This window comes from Fusarium keratoplasticum, chromosome 3 (assembly GCF_025433545.1).
Source record: "Fusarium keratoplasticum isolate Fu6.1 chromosome 3, whole genome shotgun sequence".
Classification (NCBI taxonomy): Eukaryota; Fungi; Ascomycota; class Sordariomycetes; order Hypocreales; family Nectriaceae; genus Fusarium; species Fusarium keratoplasticum.
Window position 1 is genome coordinate 1,767,987 of NC_070531.1, and position 13,856 is coordinate 1,781,842.

The 13,856-nt window shown below is 53.0% G+C and overlaps 4 protein-coding genes across 4 annotated transcripts; 2 read left to right on the forward strand and 2 right to left on the reverse strand.

The window, feature by feature from the left end:
• Nucleotides 1-473: 473 nt before the first annotated feature.
• Nucleotides 474-2,387, forward strand: NCS57_00393100 (FAD-binding PCMH-type domain-containing protein; the record flags this gene model as incomplete). Its single annotated transcript, XM_053053908.1, has 6 exons — nucleotides 474-566; nucleotides 702-963; nucleotides 1,041-1,155; nucleotides 1,214-1,286; nucleotides 1,343-1,438; nucleotides 1,491-2,387. The coding sequence occupies 6 exons, from the start codon at nucleotides 474-476 to the stop codon at nucleotides 2,385-2,387; spliced, it is 1,536 nt and encodes a 511-aa protein (XP_052916068.1).
• Nucleotides 2,388-4,133: 1,746 nt separating this feature from the next.
• NCS57_00393200 (uncharacterized protein) lies at nucleotides 4,134-5,916 on the reverse strand (the record flags this gene model as incomplete). Its single annotated transcript, XM_053053909.1, has 4 exons — nucleotides 4,134-4,262; nucleotides 4,309-4,698; nucleotides 4,777-5,594; nucleotides 5,649-5,916. The coding sequence occupies 4 exons, from the start codon at nucleotides 5,914-5,916 to the stop codon at nucleotides 4,134-4,136; spliced, it is 1,605 nt and encodes a 534-aa protein (XP_052916069.1).
• A 504-nt stretch (nucleotides 5,917-6,420) lies between these two features.
• On the reverse strand, nucleotides 6,421-9,927 carry NCS57_00393300 (DNA helicase; the record flags this gene model as incomplete). Its single annotated transcript, XM_053053910.1, has 2 exons — nucleotides 6,421-6,689; nucleotides 6,963-9,927. The coding sequence occupies 2 exons, from the start codon at nucleotides 9,925-9,927 to the stop codon at nucleotides 6,421-6,423; spliced, it is 3,234 nt and encodes a 1,077-aa protein (XP_052916070.1).
• Nucleotides 9,928-11,895: 1,968 nt separating this feature from the next.
• On the forward strand, nucleotides 11,896-13,437 carry NCS57_00393400 (uncharacterized protein; the record flags this gene model as incomplete). The annotated part of the gene is made up of 1 exon (XM_053053911.1): nucleotides 11,896-13,437. The coding sequence occupies one exon, from the start codon at nucleotides 11,896-11,898 to the stop codon at nucleotides 13,435-13,437; it is 1,542 nt and encodes a 513-aa protein (XP_052916071.1).
• Nucleotides 13,438-13,856: the final 419 nt, after the last annotated feature.

Sequence of the window (13,856 nt, forward strand, 5' to 3'; positions counted from 1 at the left end):
CCAAGTGGGTAAGCCTATATCAAAAGGCGTTCATGAGCGTCTTCCCCCCCGACCTTGATGTCATGACACTGGTGGACCTTGGGATTCTCCGTCCTTGCCGAGATTCAAATCTCTCTCCCAGTTCCGCAGTTCAGCTAGTCCCCCACTGGTCTGTGACGGCCAGGTCGAGGGATGGATACCTCCTCATCCTCCGTCCATATCGGGGAGCCAGCACCGCTTTCGTTCAGCATAGCCCGTCATGTTATGCCCGGGCGGAAATACAATTCCTATTGTCAGTCTAGCTTAAGGCCAAGGGGAAGATCCCTCTAATAAAGACGACGCTCCTCATCGAGCACCTGCAGATCGTTGCCCCCCTCCCACCCTCACCCGTCTCTCCAACGCGACGCCTACACTGCGCTGTACGCGTCGAGCATCACATTCGTTTGAATCCCGCACGCCCTTGACCCAAGGCATCCTTTCCTTATACCCCAAACATGAAGTTTGATATCCTTGTTGCTGCCAGCTCAGCAGTGGCCTTTGGCGCCACAACCGCCTCAGCCAGTCCCGCTAAAGCCTGCTACCGATGTGTAAGTAAAACCTACGTTGTAACAGCCGTCAAAGTTAATCATGGCGCTTGCTGTATTCCATATCATATCACCTCTCTTCTCACCATCACCTCTCAATCAATACCATATATCATGACTAACGAAATATCACCTCAGTGTACTGCTCTCTCCCGAGCTGGCCTCCGCAACAAGGTCGTCACCCAGAGCCAGGCACTCTACGATGATCGAATGGACTCTTACTGGTCCGTCAGCGCCGCTCTTCGACCTGACTGCATCGCCCTGCCCGAGACGGCCGAGGATGTCTCCAAGATCATGAAGGTCATCACCCAGCACAAGTGCAATTTTGGCATTAGGGGTGGTGGCCATGGCAACTTTGCCCTCTCCAACTCGATAGAGGATGGCATTACCATTGACTTTGGTGAGTGAGATCCTCTATCTTGTCTATCCTACTTCATATGCTTCAACCCCTTACGACTAATCACTAACAACCCAAAGGTTATATGAACGGCACCGAGTATGATGCTGAGAAGAACCTTGCCCGTGTCCAGCCTGGTGGTCACTGGCAAGACGTTTATGATACCCTTGCCCCTCACGGCCTCGTCGTCGCTGGGTAAGTCCAATTGAATCCTTCTCGCCCCCAAAATGCATGGCTAACCCTTGCCATCTAGTGGACGCGCTGGTACCGTTGGTGTTGGTGGTTTCGTTACTGGCGGTGGTAACTCGTTCCACTCTGCTTCTCATGTAAGTGATGCCAACTCCTAAAGACTATCGAAGACAACAGCTCACACAGTTCATAGGGAATGTCTTGCGACACCGTTGCCGGCTGGCAGCTTGTTCTAGCCAACGGCGAAATCGTCGAGGCCAACGCCAACGAGAACGCCGATCTTTGGCAGGTAAGCTCCCCTGACTCAATCCTATCGATGCCCATACTGACCCTGCACTTAGGCCATGAAGGGTGGTACCGGTAACTTCGGTCTCATCACCCGTATTGACATGATCCCCATCGAGTTTGAGGACCGCAGCAACCCCGTCATTTGGGGCGGCAACCTGCTCTACACGCCCGAGGCCGGTCCCGCCGTCATCGACGCTCTTCTCGACTTTACCGACAACGTCAAGAATGACGAGGACTCGAGCAGCATCGTCTACTGGGCTTATCTCCCCGCCCTCGCCGGTGGCACCATCCTCAACGCCGCCATCGAAAACACCAAGGCCAAGATCAAGCCCCCTGCGTTCGACGGCTACTACGCCATCGAGGGACGTCAGCAGGACACCACCAAGATTGACAAGATGAGCACCGTCACCCTTGAGCTTGGCTCCGGTCAGCCTGCTGGTTTCCGCAACGTGTGGTTTACAAGCTCCTTCAAAACCAATGCCGAGATCCTTAGCTACGCTGTTGAAAAGTTCAACAAGCTCAACGAGGACCTCGAAGCGCTCATGCCCAGCGCCGACTCTGGCCTCAACACTCTCTGCATGTTCCAGCCCATTACAAAGTCCATCGCTGAAAAGGGTGTCGCCAACGGTGGCAACGTCATGGGTCTCGACAAGTACACCGAGGATGGCAACGGTATCATGTTCCTTCTTACCTGGGCCGCCCACGGAGAGGACAATGAGAAGGCCGCCTTCCCCCTTCTCAAGGCCTACATCGATGACCTCGAGGCCAAGGCCAAGGAGCTTGACGCTTGGTGGCCCTGGAAGTTCATCAACTACGCCCACCTTACCCAGGACCCCCTGTCGACTGTTGGCGCCGAGGCCCTTGCTAAGCTCCAGGCCGCCAGCAAGAAGTACGACCCTCAGGGTGTCTTCCAGAAGCTGCGAACTTCTGGCTTCAAGATTCCTTTTTAATTGTAGCGACATCTTCATCTGTCAATTCCTAAATCTAGACTTAATAAGGAATTCGCCATCTCGCCATGTTGAGTTTTAACGTGTTTAAGCCCCTGAAGGATCCGTCAATTGAGACACAACGTCTTGAGCCCCACGCTTGACGTCTCATTCCCCTTATAGAACAATAAGCTATTCATATCTATTAAATCATTAGAGAATGGCAGTGATGTACCCCATCTTCTATCAACGAAACACCCCTTACATGTCCCGAGTTTGGCCACCACAGCTACAATCTTACAGACGAATGACTCTCCCTGTATCTATCACCCTTTTCAATGCATTGCGAAGCATGAAAGAAGGGGCGTAAAACGCACGCTTCTTGCGACGCTTCGGCTTGTACCCGGACAAGTCGTCGCTTAGGTTCTTCACGCCCAATGTATTGACATCTCCGACAATAACCAGGCCACATGTCGAGCGACTGAGCATCACACTTAATAGTCGGTTGTCCGCAAGGGTCTGGGGGCCAACCCCCTGTGTAACCCCCAAGATAGCCACAACAATCTTGCTCTCGCAACCTTGGAAATCCTCAATGGTCGTCGCTGACTTCATTCCAGGCAGCATCAAGTGATCTGACCCCTTCCGCATCTCCTCTACAAGATCGACATTCGCCTTGTCCGGGCTGATGATGATTATTTCCGAAGGGTCTACTCCCTTACACTTGACAAAATCATTGACGAAACTCAATGCAACCTGAACCTGAACTTGGTTCTGTTTGGAGCCAGTGATTTGATTCACGTGGCAGTACGACCGCTCACAATGAATAAACACCTCATAAAAGGTGTTGGAAATAACAGGCGCCAAGTCCAGGTAGGTGTTGGTGAGATAAATTTCCAGCATTCGGCCAAATTCGTACTCGGTGTGCTCGAAGTCGCTGTTGGGACGGTGATGTAAAGGGGTTTCCAAGTACATTCCTTGTTGACACAGCTGAAATAGACTCTGGGGCATGCGAAGTTGAGTTCTCAGACGAAGGATTGGCCAGCCACTCGCTTCGAGAAAGGCCAGCGGAGATATTTTCCCGTCTTGCCCCAGGCGATTGATATAGTTGCGACTCTTGTCCTGCACTTCGAATCCTTCGACAGCTGGAGGGATCGAATAATCATCCCCGGCTAGGAGGCATGGAAGGAGAGTGTTTCCCCACACAGAGTAGAGATCAGGGCGATTGATGCTCCCAGCGTCATCGACTGCAACTCCCTTGGCAAGCTCGTTCTTCCAGTTGATGTAAGGATCTTGCTTGGAGCAAGACAAGGCCGGTGTTGTGCACAAAATGTCGGCATGCCGCAGAATCTGAGTTAGTAACGCTCCGATCGTTGATACTGACACTTGGCCACCACCACATTTGTATTCAGGCCAGCTAATATCCCCTTTGGTCACGGCACGAAGTCGTTTGAGTTTCTCTCGCTTGTCAATATCGTCGCGCATCTGGTGAAGGCCCGGGCTATCGTCTGTCCGGAGGCTTCGAACGCCAGGAGAGCGAAGGATGGCTAACAGCCAAAATGCCAAAGATAGATGCAATTTCCATGGTCTTGGCTCTTCCCATGCAGAAATAGGAAGTGCTCGATCCCCAGCGTAAGGGCTTTGCAACAAGCTGAAAAATGCGTAAATCTCGTCCCCTCCTCTGTAGCCTCACACAATGAGTTTGCAATGGGTACGAGTAGCGTAGTTCGACTTGTTGGTGTTGTTCAACCGATTAGTGATTCTGGAGGTGATTTAATCGAGTCGAAAGGCAAAGTTGTCCACGATCACATCCGACGGAGCACTGCAATAGACTCTACCAACGCTGCTTGTTAGTGCAAGGGCGCTGACAGCCAGTGCAGTCGTTTTTCCGCATCCAGGCGCCTATTCACTATCAGAAAAAACTGCGGCATGCGTCTGAACTACTTACTCCAGTGATCATGCCGAGCCCGAGCGGTCTCTTACCAAGGTAATTTCGCAGACGAGGTCGATCAGCCAGGGGCACCTCCATCATGGCGTCAACGTGAGTTTTATCAATACCATCCAAGATATCAACTGCGGGCAGGGCCCAATGGTAGTAATTGGCATCTTGTAGCACCCCTGTGCCCTGTTGACGCATGGTAGGGTGGAAGCCAGTGCCACGTAGAGGATCTCGATGGTAACTCATCTTCAATTGAAGGTCCATCGGTATGGCCTGCAGGAGTTGACCGCTCGCGTCAGTTCGTAAGCCAACGGCCATAGGGTTGGATGGCATTGCTTTGGGGTGAAATTGACAGACCGCATCGACCTTTCGCTCGCAGTCTGCTGTTGGTGGGTTGAACTGAAGGGAAACGAGATTCTATCCATCCTGCCCTTTGTCCAGCGTTGCCTCCGAAAATCGCTTTCTTGCTAGTAGGACTAGATAGAAATCACCAAATTTAGCCGTCTTAATCGCGTTGATACTATGAGGATGGTGCACAATTCTGGCTTCCCACTCAACCGCCTTGGGATCGTCACATAGGCATAGCTGTAAAACTGGGTGCTGAGAGAGATGTTGCCAAGCTGACCGGGTGTCAGGATTGTAGTGTTTCTTGATTGGAACAATGACATAGTATGTCGATTCCGATGCGTCCATTCTGGCATAAATGAACAACGCGGAAAGCTCGAGTGTGGCAATGCTGTCCGCGGAATTGCGAGGCCACACAGCGCCCTGGACTTGTGATTGAGTGAGAGCGGCCAAGTGTGAGTTGTCGTCGTGAAAGGACCATGCTGGCTCGAACTGGTGACCTTGTGCCCATGGGATCATGGCTTGATACCTATGCATATTCCAAGCATGCTGCCTTCCGTAAGGATAGCTGAAAGGGGGTGGGAGAATATTCTCATGCCACTTCGAGATTATTTCTTTGTGAGTTGCGCAGACAAGAATGGTGAATTCCCTTTGCTCGAGAAGTTCTCTCAGAGGCTTGGAACCGGCGATGGGCGCATTGTCGTTGAACCACGGGTCTGCCACATTGTTAGGGTTGGCGAACGGCATGCAGTATCCATCGATCTTTGCGTGGAAACCTTTCTCGAGTGACACTTTGAGCAGTGTAAACTCGATTTTCTTCTTCCAGACTCGCCCATGTAGGGTGTGGCCTTTGGGGGTGGCCTCGGCCGTGTAGGTGAAACCCCCATGAGGGAGCTTGACAAAAAGCCGGTATTGTCGCAAAACAGTTGGGGTTCCATATGTACGATTTGCTATTATTCGTTAGAAATGGTGTTTGTCGAGAGAAGAACCGTGCGAAAGCCCACCTCGGTAGCGTATGCCAAAGCCGTCATCATCATTACTTCGACCGAGAAGAAATCTGATAGAAAACCCCATCCAGGGCTCTGTATCAGGCTTAGCGCTGCAGATCAGGTAAGCCGCCGTTCCGTCCACCCTTCCAGGGTCTTTGAATTTGCCCAGAAATTTCCGGTTCTCGTCGTCTAAGAAGAGGGCAGACTCCCACGATTTGAAGGAACTTCCTGGGCCTGCATCACCCCAGGAGGTCTGACTCCCAGAATCGCCGCTGTGATCCATTGCGTTGCTTGAGTGAAGAGAGGCACATTCTCTTCCGATTCTTGCGTGTCGGTCTTTTCTTGGGAATGGAAGAAGGAATCCTGGTGCTGAAAGGTGATGTGGTGTGGTTGGGGGGAAGTTGAGGAAGGCTAGGAGGTAACGCACCTTCCTAGAGTGCAGCCCCGGCTACCTACCCACCCATGCCTGCCTAACTAATGGAGATTCAGATTCGGCGATAATTTTCACTTGAGGTGGAATTGTTACGGGCTCTGGGTAGAGATGAACTCGTTAATAGCAATGGTCACTATGAGGGCGTTGTAAGGGATACCGCTTTATTGACCTGGTTAATGCATTTCATGGTTACATTCGTGTGGATAACTTAATGATTGTCCATGATACAGATGACATATCCAAGCAAATCAGTTCAATAGCCACATGTTGCCGCGACAGACCAGACACCACCGTTGATAGTCCTACGACAATTGAAGCATTCCAACCCCGCCTTCCAGATATCCAATCAGTATATCATTCCGAGCCAAAAATGCGAGGCCAGTAGTTGTAAACGACATAAGTGTCGACACAGGTGCTAACAGCGAGGCCAACGAGGATGTATCGCCGGGTGCGAGGCGACAGGTTGCTCCACCTCCACTTTGTGCTGCTCGCGGCAGGTGGAGCGCTCTCAGAAGTCAGAGTCTTGAGAAAAGGAGTAGTCGTGGAGAAGTTCTTGCGGGTGGCCTGAAGGACTGGGGATGAAGCCCGGGCGATGAGAGTGGGAGACATGGTGATGAGGATGTCTGAGATTGACAGTCGATGATGATAAAGAGGTAGATGTTCTGTTTGTGTGAAGCTTGTTTGATTGTTGAATTGCTCATTTCGAGAGATCCCACGAGTCTATATATACATAATCTATACTAAACATGACATGACGCTGAAAGCGATACCGTTATCCTTAACCGTAAGGCCGGCCTGTTATGGCTGACGATCGTCCCCTTCCAACCACTAGCGCCTGAAAACCAACCGAAACGACCGCACAACTCCCGACATGACGCATAACTCTTTTCAGTCACCCGGACGCTTCGGTCGGTTAATCGTCAGCGGTTTGAAGGGCTTGCGTAGGCGATCCATAGACGGCGCTGGGCCTAATCCTACAGGCCGCCTCACGCCTCCACGAGGCTTGACCGACATAAACGTTGTAGCATGGAGGCTTGAGGCTGGCCGGTTAGGCGCTGCCTTTGGCTCTTCGTTGCCATTTTCGACTGCTGCCTGGTCCTTCGAAGGGGGCCGAGGCGGGGAGCTGGAGAAGCAAGCATAGGGTTTTCGAGGGCCGCCGTCTGGCTTAGGGACGTTGGGCTTCGGTAACGGTCGAGCTGAAGAGAGTTTGTGGTTTGCCAGCTCAGGATCGATAGCGGGTTTTTGCTGGTGATGTTGTGTGGGCAGTCTTGCCGGTAGGCTGTTCTGCCGCGCAAGAGCAGCTTCGTAGCGTACCTTGGAAAACGAGTTGGTCTGCTGCTGTTGTCGGGGTGGTTCTGGTGGCGGTCGGGGTGCATTTGGGCCTTGGTTCAACCAACTCATCATGCTCTTTTGGCCAGTTCCTCGTCGATTAGACCCCTTCTTCGGCCCAGGCTTTGAAGTCTGTTGTTGGGCTTTAGTTGCCGCTTCAGCGTCGAGTGCAACTTTGTGTGCTCCAGCGGTTGTGAATCCTGGAAGAGCGGAAACCGTAAAATCGGCGGATTGCTCCATCGTTGTCGTGTATTCCCTCTGCCACGGGAGTTCTTCAGCCTCGTCGTACGAGTCATTCGGTAGCGACGTGCGTTGCCGTTTCGGCGCACGGGAATAATGACGACCTGAATCCTCATCGTGCCCATCTACGTTCTTAGGATCGACAGGATCAACGGGGAAAGCATTGTCTTCTGGTGAGAACATAGGAGGCAGCTTTGCGAAAATGGACTTTTCGGCCGGTGCCTCTCTTCCGAGGATCTTGGCTGCACTTTCGATAACTCGTCGGTCAAACGATGGGCCCTGCTTCGCAAAGGCTTTTGAGGCAAATGGCGAAACAAATGGCGAGAGCTCAACCTTGCTGCTCATCCCCTGTGAGCCGTAGAGGGGGCAGCTGAGATACAGCAGAGCTTGGGCGCGGGTCATGGCCACATAGAGCAGTCGTCTTTCCTCATCAGTATCTTCGGACCTTGCATGGGGTATCGATCCAGTGTAGACTGAGGGAACAAAGACAACAGGCCATTCCAGTCCTTTTGCCGCGTGGATGGTCGAGATTGTAACCACGGATTTCTGGTCTTTCGATCCGTCATTCTTTTGAGCGTCTGAGGCCAATGAAACGTTGGCCAGGAACCGGCCAAGCATGTCGTCCGCCTTCACCTGGTCCAGGTTCTCGATCTCAGGAAGTGCATCCTCATCGATCGACCCGAAATCCCTCATGAAATCGCTCACCAAGTTGACAAACTCTTGGACGTTGGCCCATCTCTGCTCATGGTCTTCGGCATATTCTTCCTCCAAGTACTTTTTGAAATTGAGCTGGGTGATCAACTGCTCAATCAGATCGATTAGGGTGACGGGGCTGCTCTGAGTGATTCCAACTGCTTGTTTTTGGAGAGTTGAGATGACTCTGATAAGCTCTGTGTTGAGCTTCTGTTCCATCTTTTGCCGGATATTGGTGGTTGCTTTGCGAGTGCCTCTGCAATGCTTCAGTATCAATGTCCAGAGGCTCATGTTGGCTTTTTCTGCTTCTTCGAGAAGAGACTTGATTGTTGCCTCGCCTATGCCTCGTCGTGGCACATTAATGACTCTTGCCAGCGCGTCGTTGTTTTCAGGCTGGCTCACTACGCGCAGGTAATCCAGTAGCACTTTGATCTCCTTTCGCTCGTAAAACTTGTGTCCTCCAATCATTCGATACGCGATGCCGGCTTTTCCCAGTGCAGATTCGATGTGTCGCGAGAGAGCAGCTGACCTCAGGAGGATTGCCACATCTTCGTACTTGAGCATCTCTCCAAACATCATGACTGCTCGTTTCAGTTCAGAGACGATCCATTCGCCTTCTGCAGCTGAGCTCTTGAGGGTTCTGAGGACAGGTCGCGCGCCCTTAGTGTGGACCGGCAGCAGAACTTTTTGATATCTCTTCTTGTCTTGCTGGATGACGTTGAGCGATACGTCGAGGATGGATTGCGACGATCGATAATTCTCCTCCAGCGACACCTCGTCCGTGTCGGGGTAATCTCGTAATAGGCGGTAGAGATTTCGAATCTCGGCCGAACGCCAGCCGTAGATACTCTGGTCGGGGTCACCCACAATCGTGATTCGGTGGTTGGCTTGGGCGAACAGCTTCATCAACTCATATTGGATGCCATTGGTGTCTTGGTACTCGTCGATGAGAACCGCTTGAACGTTGGAAACACAGGCCGGGTGGTCTCTCAGCAACTCGACACATTTTACCAAGAGGTCGTCATAGTCCAGTAAATTCGAGCGTTTGAGTTGGGTCTGGTACTCTTGATAACATGTCCTCAGCCCCGGGTTTTCTGGGCGCTTTTTCGTCCCTTGTGATGGAGCAGCATTTGGCCCTCTTGCCTTTTCCTTGCTGATCCAGGACTTGGCTGCAAGTGGTTCAATGCCGAGTTCAAGCCTTTTGCAGATTCTCTGGATGATTGCCTTGGAGTCTCCATCGTCCGCAATGCCGAATTTCGAGTCCAGTCCAATGCGATTCCCGTATATTGATAGATACCGACGAGCGATCGAATGAAACGTTCCTAGCACAATCTTCTTTTCGCATTCCTCGCCCAGGGCCTTTCCAATGCGATGTTTCATTTCTCGGGCGGCTTTCACGGTGAAAGTGGCGACGATCACGTCGGAGGGACGGTAGCCAACACGTTGGACGAGCCATACTACTCGAGACGTGAGGGTATGTGTTTTTCCACTACCCGGCCCGGCCAAGATAGCAACGGTGGGTGCTGAGGATGTGACGGCACGGCGTTGTGCCTGGTTCAGCGACCGCAGGATCGCATCTTCGTTGTTCGAAGCTGGCATGCTGAGGACGTGGACGAGTCCACGCGTAGGGGTTCGTTTCTCGAGTGATGGTTTATCATCGAAGGTTCTTCCGGTTCGTTCCGTGGTCGAGAACTCGAGTTTGCAGGCCAGGACAATCGCCGGCTTCAGTATCGCATCGTTTTGGGGAGCATGACGGGCGCGTTAATGGCCCATTCCATTTCGCGACGCGAAGGGGGGAGCCTCGCGATGTCATGTGACCTTCAATCTCTGTGTTGGACTGCAGGGTAACTAAGCCTCTTCTCACCGCAAGAGGAAAGCGGCTGAAAGTGCACTTGGAATTTGATGGCATCACACTTCATTATACTGGCTTCAAGTCATTCCTGCAATACAGTTTATGAGTTTAAACTTTGTCAAATTCCTGTGTGAAATAGATCCGTCGAGTGAGGTGCTCGATGAATGAGGAGGTGGTTTGCCAAGGTCCGTTGATCACGACCAAAGCTCTAACCGATGCTCAGCTGAAAACAAAATCCTCAAAGATCCGTCACCCGAGTACTAACTCTGCTGACATTCTCCTACCCAGAGTGATATCAGATCACCCATCACATTTCTGCCGTCGTCAGTCACTATCACAGTCACTAACTCGAGATATCACGGCGCGATCTGCACCACTGTAACCATACACAAGCTGCGTGCTCCTCGCTTCCGGACTTCGGCATCACATTCACCGCATTCTCCTCGAGCACTGAGCGATATGATATGAATTATGGAGTTGGCTGAATTGTGATGGTCACGGAGCTAATGTGCAATCACCAACCAAATCACCAAACCCCTTCCCCGAGGGTAGTGTGAAGCTCTAGTCGTGCGATAGTAGTGCGACTCTAGACGATAGGCGCCAGTGATGAGTATCTGACCAACTACACCGTCGCCCTTGGGACGTCCAGCAATGTGATGTCACACAAAGAGGAGCATCTCATTCGAAGAGGCCGAAGCATCACATGATGAGGAGCTGGGCTGGGACGCTCCACCGCCATGCAAGGCCCGAGAGTGTGGACAAGGCGGGCGACGCAGGCAATTGGGCCTCGAATTGAGGCCCACGGACCCCTAGACCAGGGGACGCATTGTTTGTTGGGCCATGGTGGTGTGGGATGGCTGATGATTGAAGGGTTGGATATCGTAGATCCAGGAACAATCAAGCTGGAACAACTTTGTCCACGTCAAGCGGGTCAAGCATCGGCGTCTTTTCCTGTGTAAGGCATGGTTAAAAAGAGCGCTAGGAAACAGGATATCTAAAGAAAACAGAATGCTTATGCTGAATTGTTTCAACAAACTTCATGGAGAATTACCTGTGATATTAGAGAACATTTCCGTTCCCATCGTGGCATCCACCTCTGGTGGTGATGGTGGCTCGCCCCGCCCCGCTCCGCCAAACCAGACCAGACCAGTCCCGACCACAGACAAATCTTTTACAGGCACAAGAGCGATTTGCAATCCTGGCTCCCGGGATCCAAAGAGGCGAGAGAGGTCGAGGCATGTGGAGCGCGGTGGTTGGCGAGTGGGAACTGACCGCCAATCACCCGCTTCCACACTCTATTGCCCGGCGGTTAACCATCCAACCACAGCTCGTAGATGGCCTCGTCACACTCTCAACTCACATCTCGGCTGCAACCACTCTCCTGCCGTCACCCACCTAGGATGGCGAGCTATTCTCGGACGCCTCTCATGCGTGTGCCACCATTCGACGGTTGCCAGAGGACCGGCGTGGCCTGGGGTCCCCTCGTGCGCCCTGGCGACTCAGCGTCCAGCCTTCGAGTCCAGCGGCTAACGTCGAGCAATGGGCCATCACCACCAGCCCGCTATATACCCTATTGATACCGCAAGTTCCGTCTTCCGTGCATGATACTCTTCTCCTAGTGTTTCGTCTCTCTGTGTTCAGGAGGTGACATCGCACAAGCTGGCTCCTCCCAACAAGTCAAAAGGTGCCTCGCCTCCGACCTCTTGTCCCCCACGATGCTTCAAGGTGCCCGCTTAACAATACCTCTCGGCCTGCTTCTGCCTCTTTCACTCCTTTGCACTGCTCAGCCTTACCTTGCCCGCTCCCAGGTTCTCGCCGCCCGAGGTAGTGATCCCAAAGCCACAGACGAACCCATCCCAGGCGGACCTGTGAACGACCATCTCCCCGCTCAGATCGGCGGTATAATCGGAGCATACGCAGCTTCGCTGGTGCTGGTCGCCCTCACACTGGTTGCTCTGTCAAAGAAGCGTCGCCACCATATTGCTGCCGGAATCGACGAAGTCGAGTTTGCGAAACAAGATATCATCCCGGATTTTGCATCCAAGCCCGGCGTGCCATTGAACATCATCACCGAGGCCTCTTTCATCCAGCCTCACTTCAAGAACAGCACCGACACCAACAGCCCGAACCCATACATCCACCCATCGCCAGACTCAACCGTCGGCGCACCCGGTACCAACCCATTTGTTGATCAGAGAGTCGTGGCAGCAGACAGAGTCATGGCTCAGTCACAGCTCGAAGATATGTACCGACACGTCCTGGAGGCCGAAGACGCCAAGAAGCGAGGAGTTGCCTATGATCCTCTCCCGCCCACCACCGCCCACCAGCGAGGTCCCTCGACAGCGGCCTCGATCCTGTCTCTTAGGTCTGCAGCGTCATCGCCATCCAAGAAGGAAAGGACCAAGCCTGCCAACCTGGACCTGAATGCCTCTCGTGAGGAGAAGAGCCGGTCAAGGACTTCCTCACTCCTCTCGGCCCTCCGATCACCAAAGAAGAAGTCCATGAAGGGTATGAACATCTCATCTCCTATCATGACACCCCAGTCTACCGAGTTTCCCCGCCACGAGTCGCAAGAGATGAGCACGATTCCGCCCCGCCACTACGCCCCGGCCGCACCACCTCCGGTCCCCACCGACCAGGCTCCGTATCCGGCACCGGCCTCGACTCACGTGTCTCCGCCGACCCCCGACATCTCACCCGAGAGCGTCCAGTCCATCGATGAGCGTATCGGATCACAGCTTCCTCCTGTTGGCCACGGTCGGAATGAGTCGCTAGCACCTACCGAGCACGAACGCGAACCCGAGTCCGCCACTTCGGAGCACTCTCAGGCGCCGCTGGTCGGCCTCCCTTCGTCTCCCAAGCCCGGCTCCCGGTTCCCGTCTAACGTCTCTCTTCCGTCCTTGCCTTCATCGCCTAAGCCTGGGTCGACATTCAACCGCTCCAACACACCCGCTTCAGCCGTCCGCGCCGGTGGTGCCCTGCCCCTGCGTGCCTATGAACCTGCCATGGCCTCACCCAACAGCATTACTCAGACCACCAAGCAGACAGTGTTCGAGAGAAAGGGACCTCTGTCGCCTGGTGGAGGCATCACCCCTCGCACCGCTGGTGCAGTCCCATACTCTCCTTACCAGCCCTTCACACCCTGCATGCCGATGACCCCATCGCTCGTTACCAAGGAAGACCGAAAGAGGATGAAGCGTATGGTTCCCAAGACTCCTACTCTGGAGATGGTGAAGAGCGCCGATGATATTTGGTAACCGAAGCATGCGGGAGTTGGTAGGACTATTTTTTCTCGATTTCTTGCGTCACATATATTTTTCCTAGATGTCAAAACGGTACCTCCACTTGGGTGGTCACCATCATGTCGCCATGACTTTGGATCTCCTTGGCTGGAAGCCCTGGGTATTGATCAAGTAGGCAAGAGAGCCTGCTGGGAGGGAGATAGTATGATACCAGGAGAGGGACAGGGCATTATTTGCATAAAATCTTTTGTACACGTTACCCCAAGTTGACCTGGCTGGACCTTGAAGTCGTCCCGGTCAGAGCACCACCGCATATGCGGTGTTTCTTCGAAATACGATTTGTTAATTCTCTCATAATCCGGGGTGCATCAACAAGTGATGTATGTGGTTTCTAGGATCGGGCCGCTAATCGAAGGAGAATAACGACAGATGCA